The sequence below is a fragment of the Diabrotica virgifera genome, chromosome 6 (genome assembly GCF_917563875.1).
Source record: "Diabrotica virgifera virgifera chromosome 6, PGI_DIABVI_V3a".
NCBI lineage: Eukaryota > Metazoa > Arthropoda > Insecta > Coleoptera > Chrysomelidae > Diabrotica > Diabrotica virgifera.
The window spans coordinates 244,106,436-244,126,186 of record NC_065448.1 but is presented as its reverse complement, the minus strand read 5'-3'; the positions used below and the strand labels follow the sequence as shown (position 1 = coordinate 244,126,186).

The window sequence follows — 19,751 nt, the reverse complement described above, 5'->3', positions numbered from 1 at the left end:
AGTGGTAGTTTTCCAAAAGCAAATATGTCCATTTTTGGTACTTTCCAGGAGAGCAAATTAAAATTTCCACGACGGTCATAAAATTACAGTTTTTTTCTTATATATTAACTCACATAAATAGCTGTATAATCATTAAACTCAAAACCAAATATGATATTTCTAAAACTGTGATTTTATGGACATTGTGGACTAGCGATGTGAAATTACGTGTAATTTCAGAAATTGTAAGTTACACGTGTAAAATTACCCAAAAATTACAAACCAGATGTAATTTATGTAACTTATGTAATTTATGTTCATTGTATTAAAAAATCAATTGTTTGCATTCATATTGAATATAATAAACACAAAGTAACTACATACTTATGAAATAAAGAAAGGTGGATAAGAAATACATACAAATAATAAAGAAATGAAAACATAGGTTCTTTAGTTTTGTTTTAAGCGGCTTTTATAAATCACAACTTCCTTTTTCGCAGACAACTGGAGACCTTCTTGTTATAAAACGTCGAAGTTTCAATTGTTTGCTCTTCCAATGAGCCTTGTGTAATTTTTTTTATCTCCGGCAAATCCAGAACTGCATCCTGAAATTAAATAGGAAAGTGTAAACATAGAGAGTAAAAATAATGGGTTTATAATATAATATATACAGATCTAACTACCTTGTTTTCGGCATCTGAAGTATCCTTCTCGACTTCCGTTTTTTTTTGGGGTTGTTCTGTGCCTTTACCCTGAAATTGATAATTTTGGAATATAAACAATAAATATGTATGTGTTTACACTAATTTACCGATTTCATTAAGACGTTTTCTAAAATGTTCACTTTGCTTTGTCTCAAAATGCGTGCTGGTCTCTGTTCCCTAGTTTCCATTCTTTGATCAATTTCATCATCGGTCATTGCAAAGTCAGCAAAATTAAAATCATCGTCGGAATTTCCATTTCCTGTTGTATTTGAATGCCATGATGATATTGTCTGAAAACATAAGATTTATAATTTTTTATTCGAAAACGGTGGAATGCATTGGAAAATCGGAAAAGAAGCAAACTGCATATATCACATGCACATATCACATATCTAAAAAATGCCTAAATTTAAAATTACCTCGTCTAATTCTTCCTCTTCGGAAATATGGTTTTCAATTACTTCTATCTCCTTCTGTAAGTTTCTACCTTCTATCGAAACGTTGTTCTGTACAGTCTCTTCTATAGGATATTGACTTTGTATGTGATGTTGTCGTGAACGTTTCAGCAATTTTGAATTATATTGTATATAATTTAAATTTGCTGCCCTTTGAGTTGTTAGGCGATTTCTTCTCTTCGTATGAATGCTGCTCTGGGAGCTAAAGCTTCTCTCTGTTGCCGCAGAAGTGCACGGCATTGTCAATATCCTGACTGCAACTTTGGAGAGGCATGAATGTCCACAAAATCCTTTCCACCATGTAACCAAAGAGACATTATCGAGTATGTTCCATAAAAATGTTTCGCCAAAAAAGTCTGTTTTAGCTAAATAGTTTCCTAAATCCTCAGTAATCTTTGACACTCCTTCATCACCAATCTCTATCGTGGTCGTGGTTGACATAGTAGTAATGTATTTCATCGCTTCAATCCTTTCGGCTGATGATAAATTTGCACCAACAGACCGAGGGTTTAGTAAGTCTGCGGCAAAATGGATCGGTTGAAGGGCGTATTCCTTCCTTGATATAAATTTATCCATCGCTTCTGTTTTTTCGCAATCCGTTAGTTTCACGCATTCTAAATGAGTAGATATGTTACTACCGATTTTCGCGAAAGTTTCACAAACCAAATGAATTGACGAAGAATCTCCTTCAAGACGTGTTATTGCTTCAGTAATTGGCTTAAGCAATTCAACAAGAGCGCTAGAATTTATCCAGAATCCTTCATCAAGTAAATTTGCTTTTGCGCTGCGTATTCTATCTTGAATTGTTTTATCTGGAGATATTGCTAGACGTTGTAGGACGGACTTGCATTTAGTCAGATCTTGAAGACATTTTACATGTGAACCCCATCTTGTTTTTACAGGTAGGCTAAGAGACACTCCACACTTCATCTCATTTCTTATTTCTGTGAATTGAGCTCTCAGTACTTGACACTGGTTAATAGTTTTAACGATATGTATAATATGTGACAAATGTGTCTCTATTGAAGATAATTTCAAAATATCGCTGCACAATAAATGTAATGTGTGCGCTAAACAGCCGTATGATACAAGATGGGGATACATCTCTTCACATTGTCTCACAGCCTTCCTCATATTCTTTGCGTTATCAGTCACAATAGCGAAAAATTTTTTAGGTCCATACTCCTCCAGAACTTCAACCATTAATTTTGTTATATATTCTGCGGTATGCTTCTCTGCTTTTGTTAGTACTGATTTGACAAATAACGGTTCGGGTGTTGTAACAATGAAATTAATTACACTTTCATTTCGCAAGTTGGACCAACCATCGCATTGCAATGATAAATTGTCAGCTTGCTTAATTTTATCATTAACTTGAACTTCAACTCGCTCGTACTCTTCGGTCAGGAGACGATTTGATAACATATATCTCGATGGTAAGGTGTATGAAGGTCTAATTTTTTTAAAAAACAATTTCCAATCTTCATTCTCGGTAATTGAATGTGGTGCTGAACTGGTGTAAATAGCTCTAGCAAGCAAAATATTCAATTCGTTATTTTGTTCGTGTGTCATTCGATCACAAAATGATTGTATTCTGTTGATTTTTGTGCAAACAGGTGTTTCCACATGAATGTTATCAGAAGCAGATGTTGATGCTGTGGAAACCGTTGATGATGTACAAGTACAAGCAGCATCAGTGTTATCGTTATCCAATTTTGCCGATGTGATCTTTTTCATGGATGTTTCAAATGGAAATTTAGAGTGATTCCCCTTTGACTTTGGAGTTAAAATATTGAATTTAAGTTTTATCATATGCGGCACATAAGTGCATTGTTGAAGATGAGATTTCATTCTTGTAGCATTTTTTGCATGTACACTCTTGCAAAATTTACACCTCACATTTATGGTCTTTTGATTAGAAGAACCCGCAGGTAACACTTCAAAATAAAGCCAGATATCTGTCTTACGTTTCACCATGTTTTATGACCTAAAAAAAATATTCAGGTAGACTTAAACATTAAGAAGGGAAAAAACATTATTTTTCAAAGTATTTGATGGGCACGAGGGCATAAAAAATTGTTAGGCATCCTTAAATAGAAGAAAGATTAAAATTGAATCTGTGTAACAATTTAATGAAATTCGAATAAGCAGAATACTGGATCGGACAACTACATTATTTTGCCCTCAACGTTATCAAAATTTTTTATTTAGTAAGTTATGTCAGTGTAATTCAATTACACATGCTACATGCACAAGTACCCCGTTGCTCCTATCATTCTTATAGTTATTGTACAGTAAACTAATCTAAAAAATCGAATAAAACTTGGTAAACCGAATTCAGAATTAAGTACTGTAGCCACATATAAAATGACGCGCGTTAGATTTAACGTACAGTCGATATGCGATAGGCCCGCCCCTGTGTTTCCCAATCTAAGGTTGCTATGGACATCACCGGCACGTGTTTTGCTGTTTGTAGAAATAATATATTTCTTACCTTATAGTTTCTGTGCTTCCTTATAAATAAATGTAAAGTAACCAACGCTGCGTGAATGAATAGAGAAAGAACAGTCGAAAACTAACTTATACATACACATTACACATACAATAACAGAAATGTAAACATAACCTGCCTGACTCAGACTAAGGAACGACTAACGAGCGACGAGCGTAATAGCACCCACTGGTTCGCGCGCGCCGGCACCGGCGCACCGCACTTACGACAATTGCGCGCGCATAAGTTGCCATAATATATGTAATTTTACCAGTAATTACATAAATTACGGTAATTTATGTAAATTTATCATAAGTTACGTTAAATTTCATAAATTACGTAAATTCCAAAAATTACATAAATTACATTAAGTTACGGGTATCATGTAATATTACCGTAAGTTACGTGTAATTTATGTAACGTAAGTTATGTAATTTTACAACTCACATCACTATTGTGGACAGTTGAATTTACTCTTCTGAAAAATATCAAAGTGGACATATATCAGCTTTTGGCAAACGGCCACCCAATTGTATACAGGGTGTCCAGAAACTCTACCGACAAACGAAGACAGGAGATAATGCAGATAATTTTAAGACATTTTAATCCAATTCACCTAGTCCGAAAATGCTTCCTAAGGGAGCTAGAGCTCTTTGAAGATGGCGCCATGTAATTAGTTTTTCTTAAATACCTCTAGAATGCTTTTATTTAGAAAAATGAAAATTTGTATACATATTTACTTTACAGAAATGAATCGATTCCATCTATTGCAAATTTCTAGTACCGGTCATAGGCGTTCGTTTTGGGTAGGGCAACGGCTATTTTATCGCATAACTTTTTTGTATTCAACTTTTAAGCATTTATGATACTGGATTATTAAATTGTGAGGTATTCTAGTACTAAAAGGTACTCTTTCTTTAAGTCGGTAGGACACACCGTTTTCTAGAAAAATCGATTTGAAAGTTTTTAGTTCTGGGAATTTGAAAACAAAATTGAAGAAAATTTAAAAAAACGATATATTTTACCAACTTAAAGCAAGAGTAACTTTTCGTACTCGAATATCTCATAATTGAATAATCTAGTGTCAAAAATATTTAAAAATGAAAGACAATAAAGTTATGCTATAAAATAACTGTTGACCTACCCAAAACGGACGCCTATGACCGGTACTAGAAATTCGCCATTAATGAAATCGATTAATCTCTGGAATATAAATAAATGTACCAGTTTTCATCTTTCTAAATAGTTTTTTTTTTATACTTTTTTTTTTAAATTCAAAAAACGAAAAATTTTCAAATAGATTTTTCTAGAAAACGGTGTATCCTATCGACTTAAAGTAAGAGTTCCTTTTAGTACCAGAATACCTCACAATTTAATAATTCAGGGTCAAAAATGCTTAAAAATTAAAGACAAAAAAGTTAGGCGATAAAATAACCGTTGCCCTACTCAAAACGGACGCCTATGACCGGTACTAGAAATTCGCAATGGATGGAATCGGTTCATTTATGGAAAGTAAATACGTATACCAATTTTTGTTTTTGTAAATAGAAGAGTTCTGGAGGTATTTAAGAAAAACTAATTACATGACGCCATCTCCAAAGAGCTCTAGCTCCCTTAGGAAGCATTTTCGGACTAGGTGAATTGGGTTAAAATGTCTTAAAATTATCTGAGGAATCTCCTGTCTTCGTTTGTCGGTAGAGTTTCTGGACACCCTGTATAAGTAAACCTCCCCTGATATAGATTATTATTGTAGTTAGTATTTATTCATGTAAAGAAGATTGCGACATGCCTTGGACTAGGTCGTTACTTTTTGTTGATGTTTATAGTCTTAGTTTGAAAACAAGTAAATAAATTCTAATACAGTTAGATTGGAGAAGTTTTATAGACCAGGGCGCATCTGTAAAAATATTAGTACATTTGGATGTTAAGAGGTGACTCAAATTTTTTTACAGAAATTTCTTGAAAATAACTCAATTAATAATATTTGGGTTATCCTCCCTCTCAAAAAGGTCCGGAACATTGTTTAAATAATCAAAATGTCAAAAAATGAAGGAAAAATTCGATTTTTTTCTTCGTTTTTTGATTATAACTTTAAGATCATTCATTTCCGAGAAAATTTGTATTAACATAAAAGTTGTGTAATTAAATTTCCTATAATATAGAGTTAATCGAAAATTTAAAAAATAGTTACCCTTGTTGCAAAATAGCAATAATTGGGAAAAAACTATACAAAAACAAGTATTCGCATTTTACGTTTTTCAACCATTTATGCTAAACTTAGGACCTTCAAATTTCACCCAGAAAAACTTTATGATACAGTTAAACAATACTGTAAATTTCATTAAGATCGGTTCAATAGATTTTGCAAAATAAATTTTGCAATCCAGCTTTCGCAAAAAAATTCATTTTTTCAAACTGGTACAGGACTGAAAATAAAGCAGATAGCAAGTTGAAATTTATTTTTTTAAAGAAGTGTACTGTACCTTTCATTTTAGATTTACAAAACTAAAATCGATTAACCACCACGGCGTCAGGAATTTTTTTAAATAAACATTAATTATTGGTGTTGCGCGCAGGACACCGGATAGTTTGCTCTGATTGGGCATTCCAATGACCTTTGATAATTATTGATACATTTTAATTTTTATTACATTTCGATATAAATAAATAAATTTGTTTATTGCAAAATAAAAACACATACTCTATCCTTTGAAATAACACTTTTTTTAGCAAAAACTTTCTTTGTTCATATATTTTAACTTGAGAATAAATGTTTATTATTTTTAAACATATACAATTGTTTAAACAATATTTCACAAACAATAATAAAATTAGTTTGATTTTTGTGGAATTAAAATATTAAAATACAACAAAATATAGAGTAAGAAAATAATATATTAGATGAAGATTGGAAGAAATTTTGGTGGAAATCAACTTCATGTGAATCGAACACCGCTGTCCTGCGCGTAGCACCAATAATTAATGTTTATTTAAAAAAAATCCTGACGCCGTGGTAGTTAATCGATTTTAATTTTGCAAATTGCAAATGAAAGGTACAGTATACTTCTACAAGCAAAAAAAATTTCAACTTGCTATCTGCTTTATTTTCAGTCCTGTAACATTTTGAAAAAATGAATTGTTTTTGCGAAAGCTGGATTGCAAAATTTATTTTGCAAAATGTGTTGAACCGATCTTAATGAAATTTACAGTATTGTTTTATTGTATCATAAAGTTTTTCTGGGTAAAATATGAAGGTCATAAGTGTAGTATAAATGGTTGAAAAACGTAAAATGCGAATACTTGTTTTTGTATAGTTTTTTCCCAATTATTGCTATTTTGCAACAAGGGTGACTATTTTTTCAACTTTTAACTAATTCTATATTGTAGGAAATTTAATTACGAAACTTTTACTCTTTTCTGGAAAATGAATACTTTTAAAGTTATAATCAAAAAACGAAGAAAAAAATCGAATTTTTCCTTCATTTTTTGACATTTTGATTATTTAAACAATGTTCCGGACCTTTTTGGGAGGGAGGATAACTCAAATATTATTATTTGAGTTATTTTCAAGCAATTTCTGCAAAAAAATTTGAGTCACCTCTCAACGTCCATCTTAAAACAGATGGGCCCTGGATTATTATTCAACGTATTTAAGGACTAAAGGCACCGTATACCGATAACCAATCATATTTTAGCACACCGAGTATATACGACTATAATACTACCTTATAAACAATGAAATTCAAAAATAACCTTAATTAGTTTCTTAGAAGGCTCTATAAAACAGTGTTTTTAATTTTTTTTTATTTATTTTTAAATTAATTTCAATTAACTTTAATTAGAAAGAAGTTGTTATTATTTTATTTAAGAAAATCTCTTTTATTAGACTTACCATTATCTTCGTATTGTTTGTCTCTTCGACGCAATGGACTTGACGAAGTTTTACGCCACCACCACAACTAACCGAACATGCTCCCCACTCGCTTGCATGCCATCTGAAAAAAAAACAAGAAAACTTTTTCAAACTTTGTCTTATTTTGTCCCTATTGTTACTTTGTTTATTTTTCGAGTAAGTTTATTCAGGAAAAAAGGAACTGAAAGTTTTAGTATAGAAAAAGAGTTTTTAACAAGATTGATGCTGAGGGTTGGTAGATTAGAGCTGTTAATGAATTATATAATTGACTTTATAGACACAATTTATTAATGTAAAATCACCATTACTTTGTATTAAACAAGAATGTGGTAATTTGTTAATTTTCTGTTTTTTTGTGTTGTCACTGAGGCAATTATTTTCTAATCTTTGTTATTTCGATGACGATATTCCACATAGCGAAACAAATAAATAAATAAAATATATCTCATGAACTCAACTAAAAAATATTCTTCTTCTTAATGTACCATGTCCTTTCAGAACGTTAGTTACCATCATAGGATATCCTAGTTTTATTCACTGCCACCCTGAATAGCATGCTTGTATCAACACCATAACAATCTCGCAAGTTCTTCAATCATGAGGGTCTTCTTCGTCCTGGACTGAGTTTGCCTGCTTTGTCCTATAGAAGATAATAGTAAAGAAGCTGGAGAACGAGCTCTAAACTGGGACCTAACTACACTAAGTAACTACTTTAAGAACTGGCGCTTACGCCCTAAAACAAGCAAAACTGAAACCTGTCTCTTTCACCTGTCGAATCAACTTGCCGGCGATACTCTCAATGTAACTCTAAATGATACAGCTATCAAACATAACAACAACCTCAAATACCTAGGCGTCACACTTGATAGAATACTCACCTTCAAAAGCCATCTTACAAACGCAGCCGGTAAACTGAGAACAAGAAACAGTATAATATCAAAACTTGCTGCAGCAACTTGGGTTGCTTCTGCAGATACTCTTCGGACTTCTGCTCTAGCTTTGGTTTCTTCAGTGGCAGAATGTTGTGCACCAGTATGGCCGAATAGTGCATACAGAAACACAATCGATGTCCAACTTAACCAAACCATGAGAATAATCACTGATCTACGCCGTACAGCAGCATTAGTGAGAAAGTAACAGAAAATTGTAGCCAAAGTTCAATTACCAATCCATCAAGACATACCAGACATCTCAATAGAGCCAGCGACTGAGATCTAGAAATCCTCCAATCAAATCTGATCGAAAAATTGGTGATTCCTATGATATACAAAGGTAGCAGATTGTTGGCACCCACAATATGGATGCCAACAATAGCAGCAGACTATATTTAGATATCCACCCAACTCAGGATTTCATCGGATCAAATCTGCCCCGGTCCACCTGGGCGAGGCTTAATCGCATACGTACCGGACATGGTAAATGTGCTGATTCTCTGTTCAAATGGGGTCGTGCGGAAAGTCCACAGTGAGATTGCGGATCACCTGGACAGACCATAAGCCATTATGTTTCAGACTGCCTAAATCGTGCCTACCGTGGAAACCTCCAGGACTTTGTGGAATGCTCCCCAGAAACAATTGAGTGGCTAAATTGGACATTAATATTTAGGTTCATTACGCTAAATAAAATAAATAAAATTTGGACCCTGTGTTAGCTTGTCTGGGAGCCAAAGTGGCAGCGTTAAGTCTTCTCCTAACTGTCCACTCTGTGACGGTGACACCACGAACATTCCTCAAGGATGGTTAAAGCTTAATTCCTGTCTTGTGTCGATATCTCAAGGCACTCAGAACAATAAATCAATCATCTCCCTCTCTCTCGCATTAGATGTTGTCGACCCGAATCTAGTCGTTGACTGTAGCTACCGGTCTTCTGGTATGGACAGTAAGCCCTTGAGACTGCAGACTGCGTCATAAGGAGGCGACGGGCGACATTTCTCTGACTATATCCCTCTCGTAATTATGAAATTACCTGGGCCGTCTTCAGTGGTGAAGTATCTATTTATAAAATATTCACTTACTGTACTTCCATGTGTACACATACGTCAACGTTTTAATAGCGACTGAGACGACCACCGGCAAATTCATAGAGGTCTAAATTGCGTAGAACATGCCCGTTACACTATTTGCTGCAGTCCTTATGCCATACAGTTTCTCAAATTTTACACGTTGCCAATTTGTAAAGTACTGCAACTCTAACTTTTTCCATGCACGAAATTATTTACGAACTATTATTTATACTAGGTCTCTTTTTAACTCAAAGTTAGTTACTCACAGACACTCTGGCAGTACTATGTATCAATACCACACATCAACGTACGTTTCACTTTATTTTTTGATTCAATTTGTTTCAAAATGAATCGTGACGCATGGGAAAAGTTAGAGTGAAAGAACTATATAAAACAATGATTTTTTGAAAGCTCTATAATAGACAATATTTTTTTTGCATTAGTTGTTTTAAGACAACTAGTCCAAGTAATGAAGCTTAAAATAGGACAAAACCTCGCAATTTTTACAGAATTTATCGATTTGCTTGAAAATTTGAGGATAAGTATTGGATAGTCCACTCCACTTCGGGGGTGGACATTTTTTATTATATTTTGACAACAAAAGTTGGTAAAAACATTCATTCTAAGCAAAAAATGTTCCATACATTTTTTTAATAAAATTAGTAACTTCCGACTTTAATTGGCTATCGAAAGTGTTAGTTATAAATCGAAAAAATCAATGTTTTTAATCAGTTTTCTGCTAATAACTCAAAAAGTTTTTTTTTATCAAAACAACTTTGCTTAACAAAAATGTACCTTTTCAAAAAATAAACAAAACCTATTTTTTTCAGTGAAAAAGTGATCAGAAGCAACCCCCTAATCACCACCCTAATTAATATTAGTCATTGATCTTATTTGGTCTTGTTTATTTATGTATTATTAATAGGTTCTAGAAGTTTGATCGGCTTATAATGATTAGTTTAAAAAAAAATGGAGTTAAAAGCGAATAACGAATTTTTGGAGTTTAGTAAAAAATGCTTTTTCTTCAGAATAGAAAGATTAGCATCAGAGATACGAAAAAATGTTTAAACATGAAATTGTAGCTTATTTAATTCCTAAGAAGCTAGTTTGCAAAAATTTTTTCTGCGGCAAAAAATGAGTGACCTATTGACAATTAAAACTTGTAATAACATGCAAAAACCACCTTTACCAACCCTTTTAAAGTCACCAATTTTTGTGACTGAGAATTTTAAAAGGATTTAATATCAACAGTCTTATAGACTTTATAAACACCTACAAAATTAATTTTTATTAAACTTTCTAAGATAAAAAATAAAAAAAGTTACGGTCAACAAATCAAGATATTAAAAAAAGGAGAAATCAAACTGGAAGCATAATAATGTGAGTTAGCGGTGTTTTTAGTCATTTGTCTTATTCAGTCTTCTTTATTTATGTATTAGTAATAGATTCTAGAAAAGTGAGAAGATACAAATTTGAAGAAGTAAGTAAATATAAGTATCTAGGAGTCATGCTCTCAAATGACGGAACAAGAGAAAACGAAATAAAAAAGAAATCATTGGCAACAAATAGAGCATTCCAAGCCAACAAAAAAATGATAAAAAGCAAAATATTAACAAAAACAACTAAATTAGGCTCTATGAAACATTACTTAGACCGACATTAATTTATGGAGCAGAAGTGATGACAATGACCAAGACAGACGAAGAAAATTTGAGAAGAACTGAGAGAAAAATAATTCTAGCAATATTAGGACCAATAAAAACAGCAGAAGGTAATAATAATATCGTATGGCATTTTTGCCGGGGAGATCCTTTCGGATAGTTCCAGCGCCAATTACATCTTTAACCCTGTTTCAAGTAACTAGTGTCGATGTACACTAGCCCAGGGGGACCGACGGCTTAACGTACTCTCCGAGGCACGGTGAGACGGCTCGTGTCATTATTGGAAATGAAAATGGTTTGTCTTTGGCAGGGATCGAACCCACGTACACTGGCATATGAGGCCAGCGATTATGCCGTTACTCCACGGCCGCTCAGCAGAAGGTGAATACAGGAGTCGGAGAAATAACGAAATAAATGAGGCATTGAAGGGGCAAGATATAGTCAGGAGAATAAAGAGACAAATATTGAGATGGCTTGGGCATGTATGGAGAGCAGGAGAAGAAGCTATAATAAACATAGTAACAAAGTGGTCCCCGGCCGGTAGGAGACGAAGAGGAAGACCGAGGTCCAAATGGCTGGAAGAGGTGAAGCGAGATCTAGAGGACATGGGAATTAGAAATGCAGAAGAAAGAGCAAGAGACAGAAGGAGCTGGAACCGGATATGTAATGCAGTCTAAGACAAAGAAGAATGGAGGACTGATCCACCTCGAAAACATGGATCTAGAGAGCCTGTAAAGGCGGCGCTACCCCCACGGGGGTATTGTAGCCACTATATATGTATATACAGGGTGTCCAGAAACTCTACCGACAAACGAAGACAGGAGATTCCTCAGATAATTTTAAGACAATTTAACCCAATTCACCTGGTCCGAAAATGTTTCTTAAGGGAGCTAGAGCTCTTTGAAGATGGCGTCATGAAATTAGTTTTTCTTAAATACCTCCAGAACGCTTCTATTTAGAAAAACGAAAATTGGTATGTTTATTTAATTTTCACAGATAAATCGATTCCATCCATTGCAAATTTCTAGTACCAGTTATAGGCGTCCGTTTTGGGTAGAGCAACGGGTATTTTATCGCATAACTTTTTTGTCCTTAACTTTTATGCATTTTTGACAGCGGATTATTAAATTGTGAGGTATTATAGTACTAAAAGGTACTCCTCCTTAAGTCGGTAGGACACACCGTTTTCTAGAAAAATCAATTTGAAAGTTTTTCGTCTTTGAAATTTGAAAAAAAATTGAAAGAACTTTTCAACGAAAAACGAAGTATTTTACCAATATAAAGTAATAGTAACTTTTAGTACTCGAATACCTCAAAATTTAATAATCTATTGGCAAAAATGCTCAAAAATTCAAGACAAAAAGTTATGCTATAAAATAACTGTTGACCTACCCAAAACGGACGCCTATGACCAGTACTAGAAATTAGCAACTAATAAAATCGATTTATCTCTGGAATATAAATAAAAGTACCAGTTTTCGTCTTTTTAAACAGTTTTTCTTTGAAATTTTTTTTTAATTCAAAAAGCGAAAAATTTTCAAATCGATTTTTCTAGAAAACGGTGTGTCCTACCGATTTAAAACAAGAGTACCTTTTAGTACTATAATACTTCACAATTTAATAATCTAGTATCAGAAATGCATAAAAGTTAAAGATAAAAAAGTTATACGATAAAATAACCGTTGCTCTACCCAAAACGGACGCCTATGATCGATACTAGAAATTTGCAATGGATGGATTAGATTTATATCTTGAAGATAAATACGCGTACTAATTTTTGTTTTTCTAAATAGAAGCGTTCTGGAGGTATTTAAAAAAAAACTAATTACAAGACGCCATCTTCAAAGAGCTCTAGCTCCCTTAGGAAGCATTTTCGGACTAAGTAAATTGGGTTAAATTATCTTAAAATTATCTGAAGAATCTCCTGTCTACGTTTGTCGGTAGATTTTCTGGACACCCTGTATATATATAATAGATTATAGAAGTTTGACTGGCTTAGAATGATTAGTTTTTAAAAAACTGGAGTTAAAAAGCGAATAACGAATTTTTGTAGTTTGGTAAAGGACGCCATTTTTTTCAGAATAGAAAGATTAGCATTAGATATATGTACTAAAAAATGTTTAAATATGAAATTGTAGGTTATTTAGTTCCCAAGAACTTGGTGGTCAAAAATTTTTTCTATGGTAAAAATTGAGTGAATTGAGTATATATCGAAAAACATTGATTTTTTTGATATAAAACTAACACTTTCAATAGCGAATAAATCGAAAACTATTACTTTTATCAAAAAAATGTATGGAGGATTTTTTGCTTAGAATGAATGCTTTCATCAAGTTTTGCGGTCAAAATATAATAAAAAATTTCCACCCCGAGATGGGGTGGCAACCACCCCCATGGTAAAAGCGCCTTTCAGCATCATATAGATTTTGATCCTTGGACTATCCACTACATACTCTTAAATTTTCAAGCAAATCGATCCATTCTGTAAAAATTGTGAGGTGAAAAGCTTCGGTTTTTTCTGGACTAAACGTGAAACTACCAACCATAAACTACAATTCATCGAGTGAGTCGATTTTTTTTGCTTTTAAGTGTAGTAGACTTTCAATTAACCCAAATTTAAAAGAAATTACTGCTGTTCTGATATTCTTCTACCAAATTCAATTTCTATGCTTTATCTTTTACCTCGAAAACCCATTACGGTATAAAAAATATTCAATAAATTGTCAAAAGAAAGAAAACACTGATACAGCAAAAGAAAAACACCACTCTAAAAACAAGTTGCATGCATTTTCCACTTTCATTTGACGAGTTTCTCAACTTATGAATGGCTCGAATTGAGTGAGTCTGGAAAATTTCAAGTGCTCATGAACTGTGAAAGCCCTCTTCGTGACTTAAATTAGAAGGTAACTAACACCCTTTACTTTTCTGTCCTATTCGCATTTAATAAAAGAAGGAAGAATTCTCGACGTGCCTGAAATGGGAATTTTCTTGTCTGTGACGGTTTATTCATTGATATTTTATTACTGTTCATTTAAGCGAGAAAGTCTGTTATGCAAGATTTAAGTTGCACTGCAGTTCGGTCACACAATTTGTTATATAGTTTATTTTAACTTTTGTATACATTTTTTTTGCAAATGAGTTAAAAGCTCTGTAGAACGGAATGCAAAACTTCATGAAAAGCGTCAAAAAGTGTCAAGGAAATAAGAAACAAATTAGGGAATAAAATTAAATCAGACGAATATTACGAAGGCGTAAAGGGTATACCGATTTATACAGGGTGTTTCATTAATAATTGTCCATATAGTAACTGGAGAAACCTTAGCACAAAATACGAAGATTTAACCTAAAACGCTTAAATAAAATATGGTTCCTTACTGAGTTACAGGGCGTTTTGTCTAAAAATTTAAAAACTATTTTTGCTCAGCATTTTAAAACTGTTCGACGCATCCTTTTCATACTTAGCAGAAAGTGCGACTACTATACACCCTACTAAATTATGATAAACAAACGTTTATAGCTACTACCAGAAGCGTACGACAGGGGAGAGTGACTGGTTTACCCTTCTCATATTCTACGCCACTGGAGAAATTACTACTTTGGTGGCATTTTTAGATTCTCCAATACTTTCTACGTACATAATATACTCTTAATTGGTAACCATAAAGTCATTAGTTTTCGAGATATTTGAAGTTAAATATGAAACGGCACAGTTATTTTGATTAATTTGCGATATGATTCATATGATTGAAATTTAAAAATTATTTGTACCCAGTACTTTAAAACTATTTGGCGTATCCTTATCATACTTGGCAGAAAGTGTAGGTACTGTACACCCTATTAAATTAAGATAAATAAGCGTTTCTAGCTACTACCAGAGGCGTACGACAGGGGATAGTGGCTGGTTGACCCTTCCCAAATTCTACGCCACTGACGAAATTGCTATTTTAGTGTAATTTTTTAATTTTCCAATAATTTTTATGTAAATAATATACTCTTAATTCGTAACGATAAAATGATTAGTTTTCGAGATATTTGAAATTAAAAATGAAGCGATACAATACATTAATCAAAATAACCGTGTCGTTTCATTTTTAACTTCAAATATCTCGAAAATTAATGACTTTATCGTTACGAGTGAAGGGTATATTATTTTTATAGAAAGTATTGGAGAATTCAAAAATTGAACTAAAATAGTAATTCCGGCAGTGGCGTAGAATTTGGAAAGGGTCAACCATTCACTTTCCCCCGTCGTACGCCTCTGGTAATTGCCAGAAACGTTTGTTTAACATAATTTAGTAGTTTGTACAGTACCTATACTTCCTGTGCAGTATGAAAAAGATACGTCTAATAGTTTTAAAATTCTAAGCAAAAATAATTTTTAAATTTTTAGATAAAACACCCTGTAACTCAGTAAGGAACCATATTTTATTTAAGTGTTTTAGATTAAATCTTCATATTTTATGCTAAGGTTTCTCCAGTTGCTATATGGACTATTATTAATGAAACACCCTGTATAAAGAACGAGATCGCTCAATATTCTCTACGATAATGAAATTTATGTGTATTCATAGCGTAAACAGACTTTTTAAGCCCATTGCTTCTCGATCTGCCCCGATAGTGAGACCAAGTTCCCATGGTCTCACTATCATCTTCTACTCTAGGCCGTTCTACCGATCTTCTACCGTCTGGCCTTTCCCCCCAAAAAACATTGCTAATCACCTAATCAGTCTGTCATCATCACTCCGTACCACGTGGCCTGCTCATCTTATTGGGCTCGTCTATTGGATTTTATGTAACTCACGATGTTTCCCTACCCGAAGAGAGTATCCAATTCATTGTTATTTCTGCTCCTTCATTCATTTGTTAGAGTGTTCCTGTAAGGACCATATATAACTCGCAGGATTTTGCGTTCCCATACTAATAGTTTATTGATTTCTTTCTTCTATCACAAAGATTCGAATAACCTATAATAATTAAATTTGTTTTAATTTAATGTATGTAAAGAGAGTTATCATTGGATCTCCCTCTAGAGGTCAAAGTTTCAATTTTCAGTCAGCTAATTTACCTAGTGTTCTTAGTTTGTAAATTTACAAACACATTGTAAATTTTATTTTGTACAATTGTACAATTTTTTGGACAGATTGTAAATATTACAAAAATAAATGAAAAAAAAAATAAGAATGCTATTCTTTCTATCAATAATTTAAAACTCAAAATGCATTGTACATTACACCTTAAAAATATCGTTGTTAAACCACCAGAGGATTTTTATGTATATATAATAACCGAGTCTTCTACAACTATCGCCGCTTTTCGCATCCTAATTTCCAGCGTTTTCTGTCGAAGCAATCTTCAGTTTTTAGGTCCCTGGCGGTCATTGCATCTTCGACATCTTCTCTCCAGGATCGTCTTGGTCTACCTCATTTTCTTCTAGTGGGTGGAGTCCATTTTTCTATTTTTTTCCATACCAGTTAAGTCGTTTGGCTTCGATTGTGTCTATTATATATCTAGATCAATTTCCATTTCTCTCCTAATATCTTCGTTTCTCATCATATCAAGTCTAGTGAGTCGGCAACATCGTCTCTAATAGTTCATTTCCATCGCCTTGATTTTTGACTTGTTTCTTTGGTTGATTTCCCAGAGTTCAGCTCTGTAGAACCCAATACTTTCTATTATTGTTTTATACATTCTTCTTTTATTTTATTTTCTTATTTTATTACTCCACAATAGTCCATCTAGCTGACTGGTGGCTGATCTTGCTTGGCCAATCCTGGAATGTATTTCGTGGTTACTCCCTGCTTTTGAAGTTATTTGGACTCCTAAGTATTTGAAGACTGTTGGGTTTATAGTTCCCATTTCAATCTGTAGGCGTGCTGGCGTTTCTGCTACAACTAAGTACTCGGCTTTTTGTATATTAATTGTAAGGCCCCACTTAGTGTACTTCTCTTCCAGTTTTCTGAGCATATAGTCTATATCACTCTCGTCTTCAGCTAGAATGGCTTGGTCGTCAGCGAAGTGCATTGTGTACAATCTATCGACATCGATTGGGATGCCCATATTGCAGCATTTTCTTGTGGATTTTTATGTTTTATGTAAATTGCGGTTGTTGTTACCTCTAATTACTATAGCACTGTTTATGAGAGCAAAGTTCACCTCATGAGTTCCTGGAGGAGCATCCCAGGAGAGATGTTAGTTTTATTCTGAATAAAATGTTACATTAGTATTCTAAATTATATGCACTTAGATTAGATTATGTGAAGTTATTAAGGCCATGTAACCTCTCCGCACTCCGACCTATAGAAGTCTTTTGTGAATACCTTAATCTAGCTGTCACAGAGGGCTGTGACCAATGAGAAGGTGAGTGACCAATATTTCTACATCTTTTTTACTTATTTCGAGAAGGCGGTTTGTTGAAGTAAGCAACACTTTGATGAGCCTTTTTGCTTGCCTTCTTCCTGATGTGTTCGACTAATATAGTTGTAATTGATTGAGTTCCAAGGTTCGGAGTTCGTCTTTGATGTGGCTTTTCGATAATCCAGAGGTATCTGGACTTCGGAATGGATTATTAGCCCCTCCTTTTGAGAGACCATCAGCTTCCTTATTTTCTACAATTCCCTTTAACCTCGTAACCCCATTAAAGCTACTTTGTAGCGTTACGACAGCTTCCTGAGGAATTGTTTACAGTCCCAAACAAACTTTGACTCAAATACTCAATTGTTTGTCAACTCAAACGTTGACAAACTTTGATAAAATAAAGACTTTTGCTCTACGAGTATCTCTGTTGAGACATTCTTGGACACTAATGTCTATGACTGAAAGAGAGTTGGGGCGTTTCCAAGAGATTGGAGAGAGTGTAGAAAACGACCACTTCTCTTTAGCGACAAGCTTTTGATACCCCGAGGTTGGTCTCTATTGGAAGGTTTTATTGTAACATTTTTTAAATTTATTTCACAGCTCATAAGTCTACATATCTTTGGCTTCACTAAATAAGTACAAAAATAATCTCTTTTGTTAGTCAGTACATTTGTAGAAGTCATTTTAAGAAGACTTAAATTGTTTAAAGTAAATTCAATAATAAATAACATACCAATAAAACAAAAATCAATTGTATTGTATACAGAAACAATATCAATTAATTTTGATATTTAACGAAAATACACTGCGCAGTAAAATGATCTACTGAGTGTTATTAAACCGTTCAACGAGTTTAACTTGACGGTATCCTTCATCGCGAAAAGTATTGATTCTAATACAGTCACTTTCTGACACATTTGATTTTTCTGCTGCTGGGGGTTAATCTCAAGGAAATAAACTTAAATAACGCCTTTCAAAATTCAGCACAACGTATACCAACACAACTAAATTCACTGTCAAAGTATAAAGACGTATTTAAAAAGTTCTTTCCAAAACTTTAAACATTTCGAAGTTCTAAACCTTTTTGAAGGATCAGACAGGCTGCCGACGAGTTTGTACAACATCGAATATCTCAAAAATAGGTATACATTTCGTGGGGCAGAAAAGTAAGTTAAAAAAAAAAAAAACAATTATAAAGAGGACCGATGGAGGTAAGTCCAAATATTTACTCAAATCTTCCGCTGTTTGATAATTCTGATATTGATATTGATCAAAATAATGAAAATTTAACGTGCAATGCCTTAAACGGCGTTTCTAAAACACCTAAGGCCATAGCGGAAAAGAAAAAACAGAACAACATGGAACCAGAACACGAATCAGAAATAGTAGAGAAAAATAAAACTAAAAACAAAAATAAGAAGGCAGCAAAACGTCAAAGGCCGAATGAGTGCCAGGAAGATGAAGATTCAGTGGCTGAAATGAAAAAGCAACTAAAAGAAAAGGACGAAGAAATTAAAAAACTCAGAAACCAAATCCATCAATTGAATGAAAAAATCAATGGACTACAAAATACAATAATAAACTCTCAAGAAAAAGTAATCGAAACTATAGATAAAAGATTCGACGAACTTAAAAACGAAAACCAGATAACCGATATACAAATAAATGAAAAAAAATCGATGACAGCAATCCCAAAGAAAAAAATTGAAGATACTAATAATAACATCGCAAATACAAAAAATTTACCCATAACACCCACAACAAAAACAAATGAAGATTTCCCTTCCCTGCCAAAAAAGGTCGGAAAAGACAACAGCGTGCCATCAACATCTAAGGTACAAGAACTATTTCCTTCCCTACCGAATAAGGGCAGGGAAGAGACAATGGAAACAAGCGAAATTGATAATATCCTTATCACCGAACAAAACAATCAAGAAAGCACTATAAACAGGTCCAAACCGAAACCACCCGTCATAAAACTACAAACAGTAAACGAAACAGGAACAATATTGAAAATTGCTGAAACTCAAAAGATATACACAGATAATAAAATCTCCAAAAACGGAAGAGAAACACTCATTCAAACAAAATGCCCTGAAGATTATAGAAAATTTACCCATATCTTGGAAGATTATAATAAAGAAAACAAAATTCAGTGGATCGCCTTCCCATTAGACGAAGATATCAAGCCC

The 19,751-nt window shown here is 33.5% G+C and overlaps 1 protein-coding gene across 3 annotated transcripts in view; it reads right to left on the bottom strand.

The window, feature by feature from the left end:
* LOC114336520 (ADAMTS-like protein 1) overlaps positions 1-19,751 on the bottom strand; it is a 1,384,970-nt gene that overhangs the window by 87,693 nt on the left and 1,277,526 nt on the right. For all 3 annotated transcript variants that reach the window (XM_050655007.1, XM_050655009.1, XM_050655008.1), the window contains one exon: positions 7,522-7,624. In XM_050655007.1, the coding sequence (XP_050510964.1) occupies positions 7,522-7,624 (103 nt within the window). The remainder of the gene's footprint in view (positions 1-7,521; positions 7,625-19,751) is intronic.